General features: G+C 41.6%; 1 protein-coding gene across 5 annotated transcripts in view; it reads right to left on the reverse strand.

Annotated features, from left to right (window-relative positions):
* The window catches only part of LOC126353854 (uncharacterized), an 830,655-nt gene that overhangs the window by 108,049 nt on the left and 699,976 nt on the right, over positions 1-22,630 (reverse strand). For all 5 annotated transcript variants that reach the window (XM_050003019.1, XM_050003018.1, XM_050003020.1 and 2 more), the window contains one exon: positions 7,259-7,338. In XM_050003019.1, the coding sequence (XP_049858976.1) occupies positions 7,259-7,338 (80 nt within the window). The remainder of the gene's footprint in view (positions 1-7,258; positions 7,339-22,630) is intronic.

Raw genomic sequence — 22,630 nt, forward strand, 5'->3', positions numbered from 1 at the left:
CGGCGCCAAACACGCATACGACCATCATTGGCACCAAGGCAGAAATGACTCTCATCGCTGAAGACGACACGTCTCCATTCGTCCCTCCATTCACGCCTGTCGCGACACCACTGGAGGCGGGCTGCATGATGTTGGGGCGTGAGCGGAAGACGGCCTAACGGTGTGCGGGACCGTAGCCCAGCTTCATGGAGACGGTTGCGAATGGTCCTCGCCGATACCCCAGGAGCTACAGTGTCCCTAATTTGCTGGGAAGTGGCGGTGCGGTCCTCTACGGCACTGCGTAGGATCCTACGGTCTTGGCGTGCATCCGTGCGTCGCTGCGGTCCGGTCCCAGGTCGACGGGCAAGTGCACCTTCCGCCGACCACTGGCGACAACATCGATGTACTGTGGAGACCTCACGCCCCACGTGTTGAGCAATTCGGCGGTACGTCCACCCGGCCTCCCGCATGCCCACTATACGCCCTCGCTCAAAGTCCGTCAACTGCACATACGGTTCACGTCCACGCTGTCGCGGCATGCTACCAGTGTTAAAGACTGCGATGGAGCTCCGTATGCCATGGCAAACTGGCTGACACTGACGGCGGCGGTGCACAAATGCTGCGCAGCTAGCGCCATTCGACGGCCAACACCGCGGTTCCTGGTGTGTCCGCTGTGCAGTGCGTGTGATCATTGCTTGTACAGCCCTCTCACAGTGTCCGGAGCAAGTATGGTGGGTCTGACACACCGGTGTCAATGTGTTCTTTTTTCCATTTCCAGGAGTGTAGTTACGCTGGTTTTATCTGTAGGTACAAGGTGTGAATTGTCGCTGCAGTCACTTTTCACTGTTGTAATTGCGCAGTGATGACACTGCATATCCTGCACTATAATCCAGGTACATTGTGTAATGCCACATTTTCATGTCATAATGCACTGGACCTGAATACACAAAGTAGCAAATTTATTGCATGTTTCATGACAGAGACAGCATCACTCTGATAGGAAGTATCTTCCACGGCACACTAGGAACTACTTCAGTCACACACAGTGTGATAAATGTAATGTAGCTTTATTCATGACAGAGCAACTATACATCTGTCATCACAAAAATTAGTCTAGAACATACTGTCTATCTTTTCACTCTGACTGAAGATAGTACACTCCGTGCTGATCAGAGATGTTCAAATCTCGCATGGAGATCGAAATCTCAAAAATTCTGATGTGAAGCACACCTTTCTATTATGTGTTTCTTGAGTTTCAGTATTCGTGATATGTTTCTAGTACTTCTCCAGGACACAATGCCATGAGAACAAAGTCTTTCGCGACAGCACTTATATGTAAAACATTCTCGGTTTTCTTGCCACATCAATTCTGGATAAAATCTCAGACAGCCTCCATTGTCATCGTCAGGAGCAACTGACTGTCTTCATTTCTGCGTTAGTGGCATTATGTAGCCCGTGGATGGCTTCCGATTGGTTGGCTTTTGGTTGGTCGGCGATTATGTAATGCTGTCATAGACTGCGTCAATGTGTGCACTGGTGGTGCCACCGCTTCTGTTGGAACGTAAAACCTTGGAAGGAATGTCTGTGTTGCTTCTCTGAATCTAGTGCTCATTTCCAAGTACCACTCAGATAGTATCCGCTATCACAGTTAAAGTTCTTCTCGCTCATTCTTATTTCAACAGACTCCTTAATAACAGAGTACCAGTATGTGGAGGCATGGGACAGAATTTTTGTTTCATTGAACAATATTTTATGTTTGTACGTGAGGCTGTGCTCCGCAATTGCCGATTTCTCCAGTTCTCTATTTTTAATACGTCGTCGGTGTTCTGCACAGTGGTCTGAAACAGTACAAATGATCTGACCTATATAATTGGTTCCACAATCACAGGGGATATTATAAATTCCAGGGACCCTGAGGCCGAGACTGTCCTTAACAGGGTGCATCCTCTCCTCAATTTTCTTAGAGGATGAAAAATCGGTCTTATACCCCATCTACTCATCCTATTTTGCTGGATGTAGCGCCACAGAAAGGAAGAACCGCAATCGATGTTTCAGCTTGTGAATGTGCGGCATTTTCACGTTTCCTCTTTTTGAGAATGCTGCCCATTTGCCTTTATATTGTATGCATCATAGACATTCTCTCAGAAAACATACTTCAGATGGTTAATTTTGTACTTTAGGTGGTCCTCATCAGAAAAAGTTTTTTTCTATATATACCAACGTGTTCAAAACGGCTCTCTTCTGAGCAGGGTGATGGGAAACTATGCATTAAAGCATAAATCATTAAGCTTCAGCTTAAGGTTATACAGAGTGGCCGAGATTCCCGTCCACTTCTCGTCTTACTAAAATGTCTATGCTATGAATGGCAGCCTCCCTTCCTTCTCCATCTCAACAGTGAACCAGATCTTCAGATGTATGCTGTTCATGTGTTCCATGAATTGTTCAAGAGCATCTTTGCTGTGTGACCAGACCATAAAATGTATCGTTAACATAATGATAAAATAAGGATGGACAGAGAGGAGCAGAATTTAATGCATGTTCCTCAAAATTCTCCATAAAAAAGTTAGCCAGTGATGGAGACAATGGAGAGCCCATCGCCGTACCGTCTGCCGTTTCATAAAATTTATTGCCATACAAGAAGTAGGTCAACTTCATCACATGACAGAACAACTTTATAGTTTCAGGAGGAAAATGATCTGCTAGCATTTTCAAAGTGTCCCCCACCAGAACTTTTGGGTACAGTGGTACCACATCCAGGCTGACAAAAATGTCATTTAGACCAACTCTAATCTGTTTGATTTTCTCAATGAACATCTGGGAGTTTTTGATACTGACCACCTATACGAGTCATCAACTTTTTTAGGTATTTAGCCAGCTTTTGCGGAGGAGAACCAATTGCACTGACAATACATCTCATGGGAACATTATCCTTGTGGATCTTTGGTAGTCCGTACAACATGGGTGGTCTAGGAGCTCAGACTCTGAGATTTTTCTTATCACCTGGTAGACCGGAATTCTTCAGGAACTCTGTGGTTTTCCTGCTGTATGTCAAAGTTGTGTCTCGTTTAAGACATTTGTACATACTGCCCTGCAACAGTGATATCATTTTGCTATGATATTCGGTTTAATATTAAGAACCACGGTGGCATTTCCTTTGTTAGTTGGTAATTTGACAAGATCTTCATCCTTCCAAAGTATAAGGGGTCACTCCCTCTCCTCTCTACTGATATTGGATCTGGGATACTTAGCCAAGGCCAAAAAGCGACTGGTAATAAGTTTCACTTCATCGGCACCGTCTAGTGCAAGATACGGCACTGACTGTTCTACTCGACTGATAAGATCCACAATGGGTATTGTACACGGTGTAGGAGCAAAATGCAAACCGTTTAATAAAGCCAAGATGGTTCCTTAGTTCAGGTTCTTGTCCGACAGATTGACAAGAGTGCATGCTATTTCATACGATGACTCCAATCTTTGCGTAGCTGCAAGACGCTCTAGTTTCTTAGCTTGTTTAGCTGATGGATTGCTAAGAATAGCTCTTTGGTGAGCAGCTGTAGTCATATCAACCCATTCTCAGTCAAATGGTGAGAGAACTGTAGATGATTATATATAAAACAAAGATGATGTAACTTACCAAACGAAAGTGCTGGCATGTTGATAGACACACAAACAAACACAAACATACACACAAAATTCAAGCTTTTGCAACCAACAGTTGCTTCATCAGGAAAGAGGGAAGGAGGGGGAAAGACAAAAGGATGTGGGTTTTAAGGGAGAGGGTAATGAGTCATTCCAATCCCGGGAGCAGAAAGACTTACGGGGGGAAAAAAGGACAGGTATACACACACACACACACACACACACACACACACACACACACACACACACACACACACCCATCTGCACATACGCAGACACACACACACACACACACACACACACACACACACACACACACACACACACACACACACACACACACACACACCCATCTGCACATACGCAGACACAAGCAGACATGTGTATATGTGGATGGGTATGTGTGTGTGTGTGTGTGTGTGTGTGTGTGTGTGTGTGGTAGGGGGTAGGTACACTTACCGTCTTTCCATCTCCTTCCCTCTTTCACGATGAAGCAACCGTTGGTTGTGAACGCTTCAATTTTGTGTGTATGTTTGTGTGTCTATCAACATGCCAGCACTTTCGTTTGGTAAGTTACATCATCTTTGTTTTTATATATATGAAGTTTGTGCATTAAAACCCAGTTGTGTCTCATAACCTTTCTTTGATGATCGCCCGGCTTGTCTTCTGTAACATATTCTTCATTCCAACTGACTTCGGCACAATCTCCTTGTCGCAACAGCGTTGTAAAAATGCCAAATTACTCAGCAACTGTGCATATTTGACACGCAGCTTCTCCAGTTTATGAACCTGGCAAAATGTCCACCCCATAGAGGAAAATAATACGAGAACGAAGTCTTTCATGATAGAACTTATTTAAAACATTCTTGGTTTTCTTGCCACATCAATTTGGGATAAAGAGGAGAGAGTTTACTGTTTACTTCGGAAGGATGAATATCTTGTTGTATTACCAGCTGACAAAGGAAATGCCACAGTGGTTCTTAATACTACTGAATATCATAGCTAAATGACATCACTGTTGGAGGACAGTACATACAAATGTCTTAAACGGGAGACAACTTTGACGTACAGCAGAAAAACCATGGAGTTACTGAAGAATTCCGGTCTGCCCGATGATGTTAGAAAAAATCTCAGAGTCCAAGCTCCTAGACCTCCCAGGTTGTACTGACTACAGAAGAGCTACAAGGTTAATGTTCCCTTGAGACCTATTGTCAGTGCAATTGGTCCTCTTTCTTACAAGCTGGCCAAATACCTAACAAAGTCGACGACTCCTACAGTCAGCCAGTGTGAACATCCCATCAAAAACTCCCAGATGATCATTGAGAAAATCAAACAGATTAGAGTTGGTCCAATGACATCTTAGTCAGCCTGGGTGTGGTATCACTGTTCACAAAAGCTCCTGTGGAGGACACATTGGAAATGCTGGTGGATCATTTTCCTCCTGAAACTATAAAGTTGTTCTGGTATGTGATGACCACCACCTATGGTAATAAATCTTAGGAAATGACTGACAGTATGGTGGTGGGCTCTCCATTGTCTCCATCACTGGCTAACTTTTTTATGGAGAATTTTGAGGAATGTGCATTAAATTTGGCTCCCCTCTGTCCAGATCCTTATTTTATCGTTATGTTGTTGATACAACTATGGTCTGGCCACATGCCACAGATGCTCTGCAACAATTCATGGAACACATTGACAGCATACATCTGAACATCTGGTTCAGTGTTGAGATGGAGAAGAAAGGGAGGCTGCCATTCTTAGACATTTTAGCACAACAACAAGTGGATGGGCGTCTTGGCCACTCTGTATACAGTACGTCGACATATAACAATTTATACATCAATTCATAAGAGTTTCCATCATCATGCTTAGAAGAGAGCCGTTTTGAACATGTTGGTACATACAGCAAAAATTACTTCAGATGAGGACCACAAAGTCTGAAATTAACCATCTGAAGTACATGTTCCAAAAGAATGACTATGATGCACATGATATAAAGGCAGTCTTTTAATGCTGCACACTCACAGGATGAAACATCGATTGCAGTTTTTCCTTTTTGTGGTGCTACATCCAGCAAAATTGGAAGAGTAGATGGGGTATAAGACCGATTTTTCATCCTCCTAAGAAAATTAAGGAGTCTCGGCCTCAGTGTCCCTGGAATTTATAGTATCCCCTGTTAGTGTGGAAGCAGTTATATAGGTCAGACCATTCGTACCATTTCTGACTGCTATGCAGAACACCATTGCCATATTAAAAATAGAGAACTGAAGAAATCGGCAATTGCGGAGCACAGCCTCACATACAAACATAAAATATTGTTCAATGAAACAAAAATTCTGTCCCATGCCTCCACATACTGGTACTCTGTTATTAAGGAGTCTGTTGAAATAAGAATGAGTGAGAAGAACTTTAACTGTGATAGCGGATACTATCTGAGTGGTGCATTGAAACGAGTGCTCGATGAAGAGAAGCAGCAGACACATTCCTTCCAAGGTTTTACGTTCCAACAGAAGCACTGGCACCACCAGTGCACACAATAACCATGTCTGTGACAGCAGTACGTAATTGCTGACCAATCACAAGCCAACCAATCAGAAGCCATCCATGGGCTATATAAGACCACCAAAGCAGCAGTGAAGGCAGTCAGTTGCTCCTGATGATGACAATGGAGGCTATCATCCAAAGCTTGAGATTTTATCCCAAATTGACATGGCAAAAAATGTTTTACATATAAACAATGCCATGTCTGATTACAGATTTAAAATAACTGTGGTATGCAATTTTCTGTGTGTCCACATCAGAGGCACTGAATAATACTTGCACTGCAAATGCAAATCTGCACAATTTACCTGATACCTATCTACATTTAGTCACAAAAATCTGAACATTTCCTCTCCTATGTCCTGTTTACAATTTACTTTTCCTGAAATTCTGAATGTTGGATTCTGAATTGTACTGTGTGTGTTTTTTTACAGAGTTAAAGTGTTTAGACATAACCTTGTTCCTAACCTAGCAAGTGTATTAATGTTGCAGTCAGGGATTTTTTTCCCGACTCTCAATTTTCAGTTATTACAAGCACGTCATCTGCTAACAAAACTGGTGGAGTACTGACACTGACAGGCAAATCTTTAACCTAGAACAGGAAAGGAAATAAACTGACCACACAACTTTGAGAAACACCTATCACTCAACTCAGTTCTGAATGATAATTTGTTGCATTCAAGGACGCAATTACTCTTTGCATTCTGTCACATAGGTACGATTAAGCTGCTGTAGCACACTGCCCTCAGTCTCATACTTATCTAGTTTGTGAATTAGAAAAGGTGTAGTTGATGAGAGTGTCAAAGGTGGCATTAAGCAACAACTAACAAGTGAGGGGAGGACGGTAATCAATAGAAGTGGAATGGGTAGCTGTGAGTGGAGATGTAGTGAAGGCATCAAAAAAAGATCATTGTGTTTATGTAGTGTACCTGAACAGACATGCCAGTTGATGTGTAACACACCTTGATAACAGGGGGCAACCCAATCTAAATGAGTCTCTCAATATTTTGTATGAATGTGCACTTATTTTTGCCATTAATATTTATCCCAATATTACCTTAGAGAAAATGGCATACAGCCTAAAATTTTGCTGTCTTACCATTTGGAATTTTTGGCATTGGTGAAGCCCCGTAGTCACTTGCGTCGTCCGTGAAGTACTCCTCACTCAGCTGTGCTATGCTAGATAGAACAATAAACAACAGCATTGATTGTGTGTAAACTATACTCATACATTGAAAATACAATGTTTATGAAAACTGCAACACCAATAACAACACAAATAACTGTACTGAACTTCATAGCATAGATTAGTTACAAAATGGTACACTAACCATTAGATTTACAAAACTGGAAATTATCTGTTACTGAGAATTGAGTATTTTGTGAAGTTCTTGTGTCCTAGAATTAGAATCTCTAAAGGCCCTCTGGCATGGAACTGAAGGGGGACACATTATAATTCTTTGGAATCTCCCTTCACAAGGTTTGTACATGACACTACCATCCATGAACAGTGGTTGCTGATGGATGTGACAATGAAGTTTCCAATTGCCTATATCCCAGACATGTGCACTGGGCAACATGTCTGGCCAATGTGCAGGACAAGAAAATAGACTCATCTTGTATTTGTCAACTGGGCTGCTAAACATTACAGGCTACTAGATTGGGGCCACTTTTATACTGCTCAGTTCATATGCTGCAGTCACAACAGGACAACTGAAACACAAATCATATGAAAACAACCCACTGTGTCACTCAGTATGTCAGCAAGGTGTTAACATGTTTCTGGAGAATTGAAGATGACAATCATGCCACGCATGCTGTTGCCCAGCTCGTTGCATTTGATAACACAGTCCATAATTGGGCTAATGCTATGGATAAAGCTGCATGTTCTGTTACAAATGTGCAGCTCATGTGGCAATAATCCCATGCTGTGGTTGCAATGTGTGGTTCAGTAAACACTCATCACTAAATATTCTAGTGAGAGACATGCATCAATATTGTGGATTGTATGATGTAGTATCACGATGTGACAAGCTCACTTGCCACGGAAGTTCATCCCACTCCATTTGAACTCACACCCATGTTGAAGCTGTTCACCCTGACAACAATGAAAATACTGGAAGTATTTGACAGATGGATAGCTCCTCACAAAATAAGCTTAGATAACACTGACCACACTGAGCTCCTAAGGGTGGACAGTTGATGGGCTTATGGACATGCCACCTCTGCAGTTTCAAACATTTCCTAAAAGTACACTGTTTTAGAAATTGAGTTTTTTTCAATATCAATCTCTCTGTATGTTGCAATTTTCACAAATGTTAGTGTATTTAAACTATCTCATATATACACTTGCTTGTCAAGTCAGTAGGCACCTGTACAATCGACATAAAAGTTTTCTGGGTGTGGTACCGCGTCATAATGTAAAAAACTACTTGGTTTTTCTTCAGCGGCAGTAGTTTTTTACATTATGACGCGGTACAATACCCAGAAAACTTTTATGTCGACTGACTCTGGATATGTCTACTGACTCTGGCCGTGGAAGCCTACGCAATTACATCTGTACAATGTTTATCAGTAAGGCCAAAGGCAGCTGGCAACTTCAGTTGGCAAGAAGAAAAGATAGTGAACAACAGTTCAGTAATGAGGAGTAACAGTACTTACTTTGTCCAGGATCCCTGGCAAAAATATAGTACGCCATACGCTTTTTCAGTTATTCCACCGGTAGTAGCAGTAACTTATTTGCCGAAGCAACTGTTGTCCTGTGACATCAATAATACAGAATGTGACCAAAGTGCATTGCTAACTATCTAGGTATCAAATAGAAACTGCGTTGACATCATGTTGAATTTTTGTTTATTATACACAAGAATTAACAGCCATCACTTCAGACTCATATTTTGTTCATGAAGTAGTAAACAGGTTTTATCTTCCCATACTTGTCGAGTCTAAGTTCTTTCAAAAACCTGCAGATTGATGTACATGTCAATTTCTCAACGAAATTCAATGACTTTGCAGTACAAAAGCAACATTACACTGTTAAAGAGTTCCTAACACATTAAATTTGTAAATAACATACTGTGTAACCACGAATGGTACGAAGCCTAATCAAAATGTTTGCTCCTTAAGAAATATGTGATACTGAAGCTTTTTGTTCTCCATGTGTCCCACATTACACATACACCTGTTTTACACAATATAATCCTACAGAACAGAAATCAATTAAATCAAATGAAATTAATTGGGTATGTCACCATTCAGCAGTAGTAATTTATGTACACTGCAGTCAGTCTAAATCTGGAACGACAATGGGAATTTGAACCTTGTTCTACCTGATCTTCATACACTGTCTATGCCTTTGGAGATTTGTTTCTACTCCCATTTGACAGTTACGAACAGGCGTACTCACAAAGTTTACATAAAGAAACAGAAATTTCTATGTAGCGAAGTACTATCCATGTCTGGCATGGCTAAAAGTATTCGGTAGTCATGTGGAGGCTGCTTATTGACAAAGTGAAGTTTCCAAGGGTTTCTCACATTTGCAAGCCTACTCTACAGAGCATTTATCAGATTGCATAACAATCTCTAAACATCATACTTATTAATAATTTAAGTTTTTCATATGATATACTTGAGAATGCAATGACTGTGAAAATTAGAAAACTTAATCAGTTCAAACTGATTTGTTAGTAAATACATATTTATGTGCACTACAACTACTTTTGTATTTTGCATATTACAATGTAGTGGAAAATATGAATAAACCACACTGATGTCGCAGGCCAAATTACTGTTCACCTCTGGCTGCAGGTGGTCACTTGTCAGAGCTGATATGACCATGCAGACCAACTATTTTCATGTACTGAGTACAGTAAATGTAGAACCAGAAACTTTCACCAAACCGTGGCTTGACATGACACCTCTGTCTCATTTTGTGAGTGACCACTCGCTGTACATTTCTATACTAAGGAGCGACATTTCAGATGTGTTTTCTGTGAGTGTAGTAGGTGCATCAATGTCATAATGATAGGCATTACTACACACTGATGGATGGATACAAGTATCTGAAAATACCTCTCAAGTCAGTGCAGTCATGTTGCCAACAGAGCATTGCTCCTGACATGTGGTGGAGTTATGGAGTAAGACAGTTAAATTGGATGAAATAGACCCCCTGATGTGTGTCTCATGTCTCTCACTCGTTAAAATACACACATCTGTAAGTTCATCTACAGCACTCCACAGGCAATGTGTAACTTCAAGACAATGCACCATTCCACCATTCTGCCATTCTGTAATTGTCAGGCTGGTTTGAGGAATACTCCTGTGTGTGTGTGTGTGTGGGGGGGGGGGGGGGTACTTATGTAGCCTTAACCTTACTGATCACATCTGGGATGCCACTGATCGAAATGTATGCACGTTGGACCTTGCTCCAACCAATTGCTGCAACTTGTGTCTTAAAGTTTTTATTTTCGGCCAATATCCATCACAGTTGAGATAATAGTCATTACTTTAAGGTGTCTAGTTTTGGACAATCATGTCTATTTTTAAACCATGGCCTTAGACCTAAGACTAATCATACAGCCCCGACAATTTGGTGCTATCCTCCAGCAGTATGTTGGAACTTCATCAATCTCTGCAAGTTGTGCGCAGTGGTTCAAAAGACATGCACAAGATAAATAGGGTAGCCAGGTACTACTTGTTTGATTTTATCTTTACTTCTGGGAACTCTACTGATCTGGTGGACGATTGAAGAATTTGGACCACCAATGTTTTTCTCTAGGGGTGAAAAAACATAGCTGGTGACAGAGTATTCACAGTAACGAGACAGAGAGAGAGAGAGAGAGAGAGAGAGAGAGAGAGAGAGAGAGAGAGAGAGAGAGAGAGATACTGAATTACTCAGTTGACTGTTAATTTGTAATTCTATGGAAACAGTCTCTGTGTGAGAATTTCGTAATACTGGTTTCAGTGACAGCCTGCCAGTGGAATAATAGGGTACCATAAGCCAGGGCACACATCCTCTATGCCATTCCCATAAGGGTGCAGTTTTGCGACAGGGGAAAATAAATAAAATAAAATAAAATAAAATAAAAAAAGAGTGAGGTATAGAATGGAATAAAGTATTTGTTCACTTTTAAATTTTTTTTCATTCCATCAGTGTCTTATACATACAAAGTTACTGAATTAAGGTATTCTTACATGGATCCTTTCTTAAGTATGTTACAAGAAGGTTTTTATGCGAGTTTCTACTGTAGGATAGCACGTACAGTATAACCCCATTTTACGTTCATGCAATTAACATTTTCCCGCTGTTTATGACAATTTTTTATCTCTACTATCAAATTTTCTTTGTCCAAAATGTTAGGTCACACCCGATTTGGCGTCGCCAAATTTATAGCTTTCTTGTGATTTATGCATTATGAAACAATGTTCATGGAGCAAAAAATTACAGAAAAAGGCGCTGGCTCGAGGTTGGTCGTCAAGTAGTGTTCACAAACATTATGTGGGTAAGTTTCAAATGGTTCAAATGGCTCTGAGCACTATGGGGCTAAACTTCTGAGGTTATCAGTCCCCTAGAACTTAGAACTACTTAAACCTAACTAACCTAAGAACATCACACACATCCATGCCCAAGGCAGGATTCGAACCTGCGACCGTAGCAGTCAGGGTGGGTAAGTTTCTTGACACTGCTGCGTACAGGATTTGAACCAGTAAAGGTTGAAACATTTCGTACCATATCTCTCGCTGCTGCCAAGCTCTAATCAGCTTGGTGGCTGATGAGAGTATGTATGTTCGTTCAAATAAAGACAGCAGGTTCATTTAAGCAGCTGGCAGACTGCTACTTTCAAGCACTATGAACAGGCTTTAGCACACATGCACAGCTATGAGTAATGTAGAAATCAGTGTCTGGTCCTTGCACTGCTTAAATGCTTCTAGTCTCCTTTCTGGTTAGATTCCTGCGCATAGTGGTGGATAAGCTGTGCTACTAACAATGAAGTGCAAACATGAAATAGCCAAATGTGCAACATGCAATAGCTCCGAAATGACTGAGAAACGCGCCACAAACAAAATACGTGTCACATGAAGTGTACCCCCACTAACTCAAGACAGCTGGGGATTTTAACTAACCCTTGTGAATATATTTACCAGTCAGTTGTACACATCAAAGATAAAATTGGTAATTACTCCACAAACAGCTCTATCCATGACCATGAACAAGAGCTAGACTCAACTTACATTTACCAAGAGAAAACAAACATAACACAAAAAACAGCATTTTCTACCAAGGAATAAAACTTCACAATAAATTACCAGAAGAGATTAAAGAAATTGCAAAAATTACACTTATTTAAAATGGCAGCTAAAAAGTACCTGTGATGGGGTTGTGTAAAAAACAATGTTATACAAATAAATAACATTCCACATAACACCTTCACAATATGTTTTCTCCCTTTTTTCTTTTTCTAGAAAAACTTACCCCCAAGTTACGCATAGAACAATACCTCTTTCTGAGCTCAACGTCTTACTCATTATAGAGGGATGCTGACTGTTTTTTAGAAGAGCAAATGGGAAGTTGTGACACAGAAAATGGCCCTTCACCAGTTTGTAGTGAGTGAAGTGTTATGAAACAATGTGTGTATAGTGTGTGCAGTGACTGATAGTGAGATATGAGTGAACAGAGTGGCATTACATTGTTTAATAAGTTATTTGTAAAAGCAGTATTGTATACCAGGAGTAAATCTAATGACACTCTCTAACTAGAAGTCTGTAAATATGTGCGCGTGCACGCACGCGTGTGTGTGAATTAGCTTATTTTAAATTGGTCTGTACTTTCAAACACTTTGATATTCCTATATACTTGTAAAAGACAGACATCTGTGAATGAATAAAGCAGCAGCAGCAGCAGCAGCAGCAGCAGCAGTAGCAGCAGCAGCACTCACGCGCGAATCTGGCAGCTTGGCAACACCAGAAAAATTTTACCGAATAGATTCTGGCTGCTTGCTCTCACTGGTTATGCGAGGGTTGGAACCTAAATAGTGGCAACAATTTATTCACAACTGATACAAAAGAGTTACATGTTTGCATCTGTTCTGTCCTTGAAAGTAGTCACCAGCATTCCGTAAAACCCATTGCCAGCAAGGTGGAAGGCATAGTATACCGTCAGCAGAGCCTGTTCTGTTGATGGTGGGAATGGAGCAGTCTACTACCTGTCGAATCTCTGGAAGAGTTCTGAAGCAAATGCCACGAAGTGGATCCTTCAAGTTCGGAATAAAATCAAAGTCACAAGGACTTAAGTCAAGGGAGTATGGTGGATTGTACAGTACTTTCCAGTCCTATCGACTGAACAGAGCAGTCATAGCTTGCACTGAATACACCCACACATTGTTGTGCAAAATGGTAGAAGGGTTGCGCAGAACATGTTGCCACTTCTTTTGCAAAGCTGGTCGCAGGTGATGCTCCAAAAACAAACAGTAATACTGTGCACTGATGGTCTGCCATGGAGGAACATAATGCATTAGGATAACACCATCACAGCTGTACAGACAATCACCATAACTTTCACCATACTGGGGCTTTGATGCACTTTCGACTTTTGCAGCGATCCATAATGACGCCATTCTTTGGATTGGCGTTTCAGTTTTGGCTCATACAATGGTGCCCATGTCTAATTCAGTGTTACGATACGGCGTAAGAAAGCCTCTCCTTTGTGCTCATAGTGCTCCAAGTGCATCTGAGCAGCATCGTAAAGCATCCATTTCTGCATTTCCATCCAGCCATGCAGAACCCATCGTGATGCAATTTTGCACATGCCCAGGTGAAGCACAGTCGTATGCGCTAATCCGGTTTCATAGGTGAGCTCACGAATTGTATGGCACGAGCACTGTCCACTAACGTGGCAACAGCATGCACTACTTCTTCAGAGATGCTAGGACGACCTGCGCGATGCATGACTGCCACAGTTTGCTGACCTTCGTTGAAGGGTTTTACCCAACATGCCACTGTTCTGTACGGCAATGACGACTCCCCCATGCCTCCTTAAGACCTTGATGACACTGTTGTGCTGTTCGACCTCTGGCTCATTCAATCTTGATCCAACTCCGTGGTTCGTGTTTCGAAAACGTGGTTAGACTGGTGGCTCACAAGCGACTGTGATTCCCTTGATAATGCGCCCGCCAGTGTCATGGGACGGGCAAGTCCATTTGCTCGGAGGTAAGGTAGGTATGTCAACAACATGTGCTACCAGCGACAATAGTAGATTCCAATGTATAGTGTCTCCACAGCAGTGTTGACACTATTTAAGTTCCAACCCTCGAACACCAAACAGGCACACTCCAAGTAACCAAAAGCAGGAAGAGGCACTGCTTATATGCAATTTCAGCTCTGCGCATGCGTATCTAGTTGTCTGGTAGCTGCTTAAATGAAAATATAGTGACCAATCACAACCATTTCCATGCTGTCTCTACTGTGCATACGCAGTTTCGTGATTGTTGGGTTTCAAGAATTTATTCTTGTTTTAAGTGCAGTATGTACGTATTTTTTTTTTGTGATGTTGCACAAACAGACAATGTGAGTGATAGTTCGTGTGTGTGTGCTTTTGTACGTAACTGAGAGGGCATAGAAAGTGGTAACCTCAAAAAGACGACGACGACTGTAGTGCCAGAGATAGAGAACAAGACGTATGTGAACACCACCCAAAATACTTAAACACATATTTGCAATTGACAATGAGAAAAATTCAAGAAACACAAAAAGCAAGGAAAAATACTTAAATGATGCAGTGTTTCATTATTTAAATAATGAATGACAGCTGCAGGCTTTCCAAAAATAATGATTGTGATGTGTGAAGTTGAGATGAAACGTTTCTACTTCACAGACAGTTATCAATTACTGTTACACCAGCAGTTTTTATTAGACAATAAATAAGTCCCTGATAAGTATTTTAATGCCTATTATGCACATGTATCATACATAAAGTGCGAAAATGCAAGGTGGTGTCATACACATAACTCTTACAGTTTGAAACACTATTTCCCACATTTCCCATTTTCCCGTATTTTGCACCTTTTTTTTTTTGGAGGGGGGGGGTTGGGGAGGGGGGGGGGGTCTCTTGAAATGTGTAACGGGGGTTTCACTGTGGTTATACAAATTGACCTCTATTTGTGAATCTAATAAAGAATATGACAGTAATCAGCATATCACATTAATATCTTTCTGTAATAATAGGTAAACTATCTGTATATAGCCTACTACTGTACAACATAACGAATCAACATGTCACACTGGTAACTTATAAAACATTACAATTTATACTTTTATACAGACCCACTTTAGAACTCCAGGTCATTTATTAAACATTCTTCAAATTTCTGCTCTGTATAAAAAGTTTTACTTTCTAGCTATTTTATCATTACACTTAAACTCATTCAGGGTCACTGAATGTGCATTTTTAACTAATATGTTAAAATATGAGACCTCAAGATATTCATAGCTGTTATGGGCCTATGCTATCCTGGCATATGGCTTGTCAATTGCATGTTTATTTCTTGTGTTGTTGTAGTGTATTGATATTATAAAGTTAAAGTTATTCAGGTGGTCTTTCATGTACACAAAGAAACTACACTTCCTATAAAAATGCTTTGTGACACGTTACAGTGAGTCGAGTGGTATGGGGCAGATGCCATGCAATGTTAGTTTTTTCTCGAGCACCACACACATGCTGTGTTTCCTGTTTTGTAGGTACATGGAGCATCTTGAGAGGCATTGCTTGCTGCCTGCTACATACACTGACCACCACCCACGCCACTGCAGTTTGTCAACCACCCAACGTAATTGTAACTGGTGTATATAAACTAGGTACTGTGACAATACTCAATTCTTTGAATTAGTGTCTAAATGAGTCTTACAGTGTGAGTGTCCTACAACATACATTACAGCCTTTTTTTGCCATTTAAATACAATATTAGATGTAGATGAGTTTCTCATAGCAAAATTACATGTGCCACAGGGCAATTTAAGAAAGCAAAGTAGGAATATTGTAGGAGAGTAATGCACACTCACTTCCAAATTATGCAGCAGATAAATCACACATAATGTGTGTGTGTGTGTGTATGTGTGTGTGTGTGTGTGTGTCCTTCCCAGCAAATCAATATGGAATCCAACAAGTTTTATCTATTTATTTGCTTGTTTAGGGTCATTTAAACTGAATACAATTCTTTCTGTTTTGCTATTATTTTGCAGGCAACGTTTGTTAATGTGAAAAATGCCCAGTTGCAGCGTGGTTCAGAATCCACATTAAACTGCTTGCAGATCCCCCTAATAACTGGATGGGTAAGTTGGTTTAAAGGTGAGAGGAAGGTAATGGCATACCAGCTCCAACAGGACCACACCTGATAAAGCACTGTTGTGTTCAAAACAGTCTTCGGATTGATGACTGTTTTACTTTCTTATATGTACCAGTAACACATTAGCCTCAAACCAGGGGGTACATCTATCGATTACTACTGTTACATTCCATTATAACTCCTCCAGATTGTTACTCTGAGCAGTTAATGTGGTGACCTCTGATTACAGTACAGCCTCACAGGGCAGTGTTGAATACAGATCATATGTAATTAACAGCAAGGGTACAAGAACAAGGCTCTACGGCACTCCTTCTGTGTAAGGCAAAGGACCAGATTTTTTGTATCTCCATGCACTGGTTCCTATTGCTTAGGTATGACTGCATTAAGATGAGGGCATTCTCTCCTGCTCCATAGTACTGTAGCTTTCATATTGATCCCCCTGCCCACCAAAGCGAATGCACAATAGTGAATCAGAATTCTCTCTTACATAAACATTAGGCGAGTGGTGGTCTGTCATACGTGGGTCGCATTCCCTGGTGTTCGCTTATGATCCGCTACTTGTCGGTTTTGGAGCGGACCATCAGATGTTGGCGCCCCGAGCAAATGCTTGTGTTGCTTGGGGCATACATCGGCCCTCATTATGTCGCGATTTGAAGAGCTGAGGATGATAAATCAGACTAATCTTTACCATTAATTTCGTTGCAAGACGAAGATGTAATAACATTAAAAGTTGATTAAAATTTGTTATGGCAACAATTAATATAAAAATAACTACTGGTATTTTCGTCAATTTTTTTCGAAACTTAAGTTTTAAATTACTTACCCTCTTTGTAATTGAAAATTGCCGTATTCCTCTTTAAGAAATCTGAAGATGTAAGAAAATTGTTATATAACATCCTTGAGCTACTACAGTGTATGACAGTCAGCCCGCAGAGACTCACGAAAGTGGGTGAAAAGTTGTTGTTGGACAACAAGTGCTTTCAGTTACAAAATCTTTGAACATGTGCTGAAACAACTGAAACGTGCACTTCCACATTTTCCTTAATTTCTAAAACGAATCGAAATAATCGACGCACCAATACCGATATTTCACAAATGGCCATTACATTCGATAGAGTATCCATACAAACTATCATTTTTTTTGTCTCAATACCAGTAAAGGTAAAAATTTACAACAACAAGTGATGTGACAATGACAATAAGCAGATGAAACAAATTTATTTTCAACATGTACAATGACATTCTTTAACAATTTTGTTGCTTTTTTCCCTAGAGGCATATGCATTGTTCGTTCCTGCAACCATTAATAGCTTGATTGTTGTATTAAAAATAGATGTTAAACACAAAACCTAAAAAATGAATAGGTCTTACACAGCGCCAACAAAAATTTGGAGGGAAAACGGAAAAATCTGTAAATGTAAATACAGCTTTTACTGTAATTATATTGTTAGCTTGTTTATGTTTGTAACACTGACCAGGTATTAAAAGTGCGCTGCAGAAAGTAATAGGAGAAAATGGCGAGCACCTATCAAAATTTTTAATTCACATGTGTGGAGAAAATGTTTTGCTCCTACTGACATGAAGTCACTGGACACCCCAGTAAGCAATTCTTATATTCCCAAATCCTGACTGGAAGGGAGTATTTGTCACTCTGTCGTAATCTGTAGCACGCAATTAACATAACAGCTCCTAGTTTATCATAAGGGAAAACTGAAGTATGAGTTCACTTAGGGTGTCGACGACTTTTCTGTGGTGTATTATTGTTAATATTGGCTCGCAAGATGAATGACTGAAACTATGTAAGGATAATTGGTCATTTCATATAAAAATGGCTCTGAGCATTAAGGGACTTAACATCTGAGATCATCATCCCTTAGAACTTAGAACTACTTTAACTTAGCTAACCTAAGGACATCACACACATCCATGCCCGAGGCAGGATTCGAACCTGAGACCGTAGCGGTCGCGCGATTCCGGACTGAAGCGCCTAGAACCGCTCGGCCAAACAGCCTACGCTCATTTTATAACGCACGATTTGCAATCAAATGAACAGTTCGGCTTTAGAAGTCGTTTAACAACTGAAAATGCTGTATAATCTTTTCTCTGTGAGGTACTGGATGGATTAAATAAAAGGTTTCGAACGCTTGGCGAATTTTTTAATGTAACTATGGCGTTTGATTGTGTTGATCACAAAATATTGCTCCAGAAATTGGACCACTATGGAAGACGGGGAGTAGCTCACAGTTGGTTCACCTCTTACTTTAACAACAGACAGCAAAACGGCATCATCCACAATGGCTATGATGTGGGGTCAGAATGGGGCACGGTCAAATGTGGGGGTGTCCCAGGGATCAGTACTGGGACCACTGCTGTTCCTTATTTATATGAATGATATGGCCTCTGGTATTTCGGGTAACACTATTTCTGTTTGCTGATGATTCTACCTTGGTAGTGAAGGATGTTCTGTGCAACACTGGCTCGACTTCAAATAGTGCAGTACATGACGTAAGTTAATGGCTTGCAGAAAATAATCTAACTCACAGTAAAGCTCAGTTTGTACAGTTTCTAACATACAATTCAACAAAACCTGACGTTTCAATTTCAAAGAATGGGCATATGATTAGTGAAACTTAACAGTTCAAATTTCTAGGTGTTCAAATAGATAATAAGCTGTGGTGAAAAGCCCATATTCAGGATCTTGTTCAAAGACTTAATGCTGCCATTTTTACTATTTCAACGGTATCTGAACGTTCGACACGAAAATTAGTCTACTTTGCTTATTTTCATGTGCTTGTGTAGTATAATTTATATTTTGGGGTAACTTTTCCCATTCTAAATGAAAATTTTTGGCTCAGAAACGGGCGGTTAGGGCAATAAGTGGTTTAAGTTCGTGAACCTCTTGTCGACCCCTGCTCATAGGCTGTCAAAACATTTCTATACTGTCGTCCCTTGTAAACAATATTAGCTTATTCCCAAGAATTAGAAGCTTTCACTCAGTTAATACTCGGCAGAAATCAAACTTTGATTTGGATCGGACTTCCTTAACTCCTGTGCAGAAAGGTGTGTAGTAAACTGCTGCAACCATTTTCCATAAGCTATAACAATAATTAAAAAATCTTAGCACTAATCCAGGCGCTTTCAAATCTAAATTGAAGAGATTCCTCTTGGTTGTTGTTGTGTTTTTGTTGTTGTTGTTGTTATTGTTGTTGTTGTGGTCTTCAGTCCTGAGACTGGTTTGATGCAGCTGTCCATTCTACTCTATCCTGTGCAAGCTTCTTCATATCCCACTACCTACTGCAATCTACATCCTTCTGAATCCGCTTAGTGTATTCATCTCTTGGTCTCCCTCTACGATTTTTACCGTCCATGCTGCCCTCCAGTACTAAATTGGTGATCCCTTGATGCCTCAGAACATGTCCTACCAACCAGTCCCTTCTTCTAGTCAAGTTGTGCCACAAACTCCTCTTCTCCCCAATTCTATTCAATACCCCCTCATTAGTTATGTGATCTTCCCATCTAGTCTTCAGCATTCTTCTGTAGCACCACATTTCGAAAGCTTCTATTCTCTTCTTGTCCAAACTTTTTATCGTCCTTGTTTCACTTCCATACACGACTACACTCCATACAAATACTTTCAGAAATGACTTCCTGACACGTAACTCTAAACTCGATGTTAACAAATTTCTCTTCTTCAGAAATGCTTTCCTTGCCATTGCCAGTCTACATTTTATATCCTCTCTACTTCGACCATCATCAGTTATTTTGCTCCCCAAATAGCAAAACTCCTTTACTACTTTAAGTGTCTCATTTCCTAATCTAATTCCTCAGCATCACCCGATTTAATTCGACTACATTCCATTATCCTCGTTTTGCTTTTGTTGATTTTCATCTTATATCCTCCCTTCAAGACACTATCCATTCCGTTGAACTCCTCTTCCAAGTCCTTTGCTGTCTCTGACAGAATTACAATGCCATCGGCGAACCTCAAAGTTTTTACTTCTTCTCCATCGATTTTAATACCTACTCCGAATTTTTCTTTTGTTTCCTTCACTGCATGCTCAATATACAGATTGAATAACATCGGGGAGATGCTACAATTCTGTCTCACTCCCATACCAACCACTGCCTCCCTTTCATGTCCCTCGACTCTAATAACTGCCATCTGGTTTCTGTACAAATTGTAAATAGTCTTTCGCTCCCTGTATTTTACTCCTGCCTCCTTCAGAATTAGAAAGAGAATATTCCAGTCAACATTGTCAAAAGCTTTCTCTAAGTCTACAAATGCTAGAAAAGTAGGTTTGCCTTTCCTTAATCTTTCTTCTAAGATAAGTCGTAAGGTCAGTATTGCCTCACGTGTTCCAACATTTCGACGGAATCCAAACTGATCTTCCCCAAGGTCGGCCTCTACTGGTTTTTCCATTCGTCTCTGAACAATTGGCGTTAGTATTTTGCAGCCGTGACTTATTAAACTGATAGTTCGGTAATTTTCACATCTGTCGACACCTGCTTCCTTTGGGATTGGAATTACTATATTCTTCTTGAAGTCTGGGGGTATTTCGCCTGTCTCATACATCTTGCTCACCATATGGTAGAGTTTTGTCAGGACTGGCTCTCCCAAGGCCGTCAGTAGTTCTAATGGAATGTTGTCTGCTCCCGGGACCTTGTTTCGACTCAGGTCTTTCAATGCTCTGTCAAACTCTTCACACAGTATCATATCTCCCATCCCTGCTTCCCCATTTTGCACTTCCTGTTGATCTAATTTTTGAGGCGTTTGTATACCTTTTTGCCTGCTTCATTTACTGCATATTTATATTTTCTCCTTTCATCAATTAAATTCAATATTTCTTCTGTTACCCAAGGATTTCTACTAGCCCTCGTCTTTTTACCTACTTGATCCTCTGCTGCCTTCACTGTCCCTGAAACTCTGTACAACCTCTGGTTTAGTCAGTTTATCCTGGTCCTATCTCCTTAAATGTGGGTGTGGGGAGGGATGGGGGAGGCTCTAGGGAGGGGGGAGGATGTAGGGAGGGTGTAGGGAAGAGGGGAGGGTGTAGGGAAGAGGGGAGGGTGTAGGTAAGAGGGGAGGGTGTAGGTAAGAGGGGAGGGTGTAGGTAAGAGGGGAGGGTGTAGGTAAGAGGGGAGGGTGTAGGGAAGAGGGGAGGGTGTAGGGAAGAGGGGAGGGTGTAGGGAAGAGGGGAGGGTGTAGGGAAGAGGGGAGGGTGTAGGGAAGAGGGGAGGGTGTAGGGAAGAGGGGAGGGTGTAGGGAAGAGGGGAGGGTGTAGGGAAGAGGGGAGGGTGTAGGGAAGAGGGGAGGGTGTAGGGAAGAGGGGAGGGTGTAGGGAAGAGGGGAGGGTGTAGGGAAGAGGGGAGGGTGTAGGGAAGAGGGGAGGGTGTAGGGAAGAGGGGAGGGTGTAGGGAAGAGGGGAGGGTGTAGGGAAGAGGGGAGGGTGTAGGGAAGAGGGGAGGGTGTAGGGAAGAGGGGAGGGTGTAGGGAAGAGGGGAGGGTGTAGGGAAGAGGGGAGGGTGTAGGGAAGAGGGGAGGGTGTAGGGAAGAGGGGAGGGTGTAGGGAAGAGGGGAGGGTGTAGGGAGGAGGGGACGGTGTAGGGAGGAGGGGACGGTGTAGGGAGGAGGGGAGGGTGTAGGGAGGAGGGGAGGGTGTAGGGAGGAGGGGAGGGTGTAGGGAGGAGGGGAGGGTGTAGGGAGGAGGGGAGGGTGAGTGTTGGAGGGAGAGTGTTGGAGGGAGAGTGTTGGAGGGAGAGTGTTGGAGGGAGAGTGTTGGAGGGAGAGTGTTGGAGGGAGAGTGTTGGAGGGAGAGTGTTGGAGGGAGAGTGTTGGAGGGAGAGTGTTGGAGGGAGAGTGTTGGAGGGAGAGTGTTGGAGGGAGAGTGTTGGAGGGAGAGTGTTGGAGGGAGAGTGTTGGAGGGAGAGTGTTGGAGGGAGAGTGTTGGAGGGAGAGTGTTGGAGGGAGAGTGTTGGAGGGAGAGTGTTGGAGGGAGAGTGTTGGAGGGAGAGTGTTGGAGGGAGAGTGTTGGAGGGAGAGTGTTGGAGGGAGAGTGTTGGAGGGAGAGTGTTGGAGGGAGAGTGTTGGAGGGAGAGTGTTGGAGGGAGGGAGCTAGGTAGGTAGGTAGGTAGGT

This window comes from Schistocerca gregaria, chromosome 3, assembly GCF_023897955.1.
Source record: "Schistocerca gregaria isolate iqSchGreg1 chromosome 3, iqSchGreg1.2, whole genome shotgun sequence".
NCBI lineage: Eukaryota > Metazoa > Arthropoda > Insecta > Orthoptera > Acrididae > Schistocerca > Schistocerca gregaria.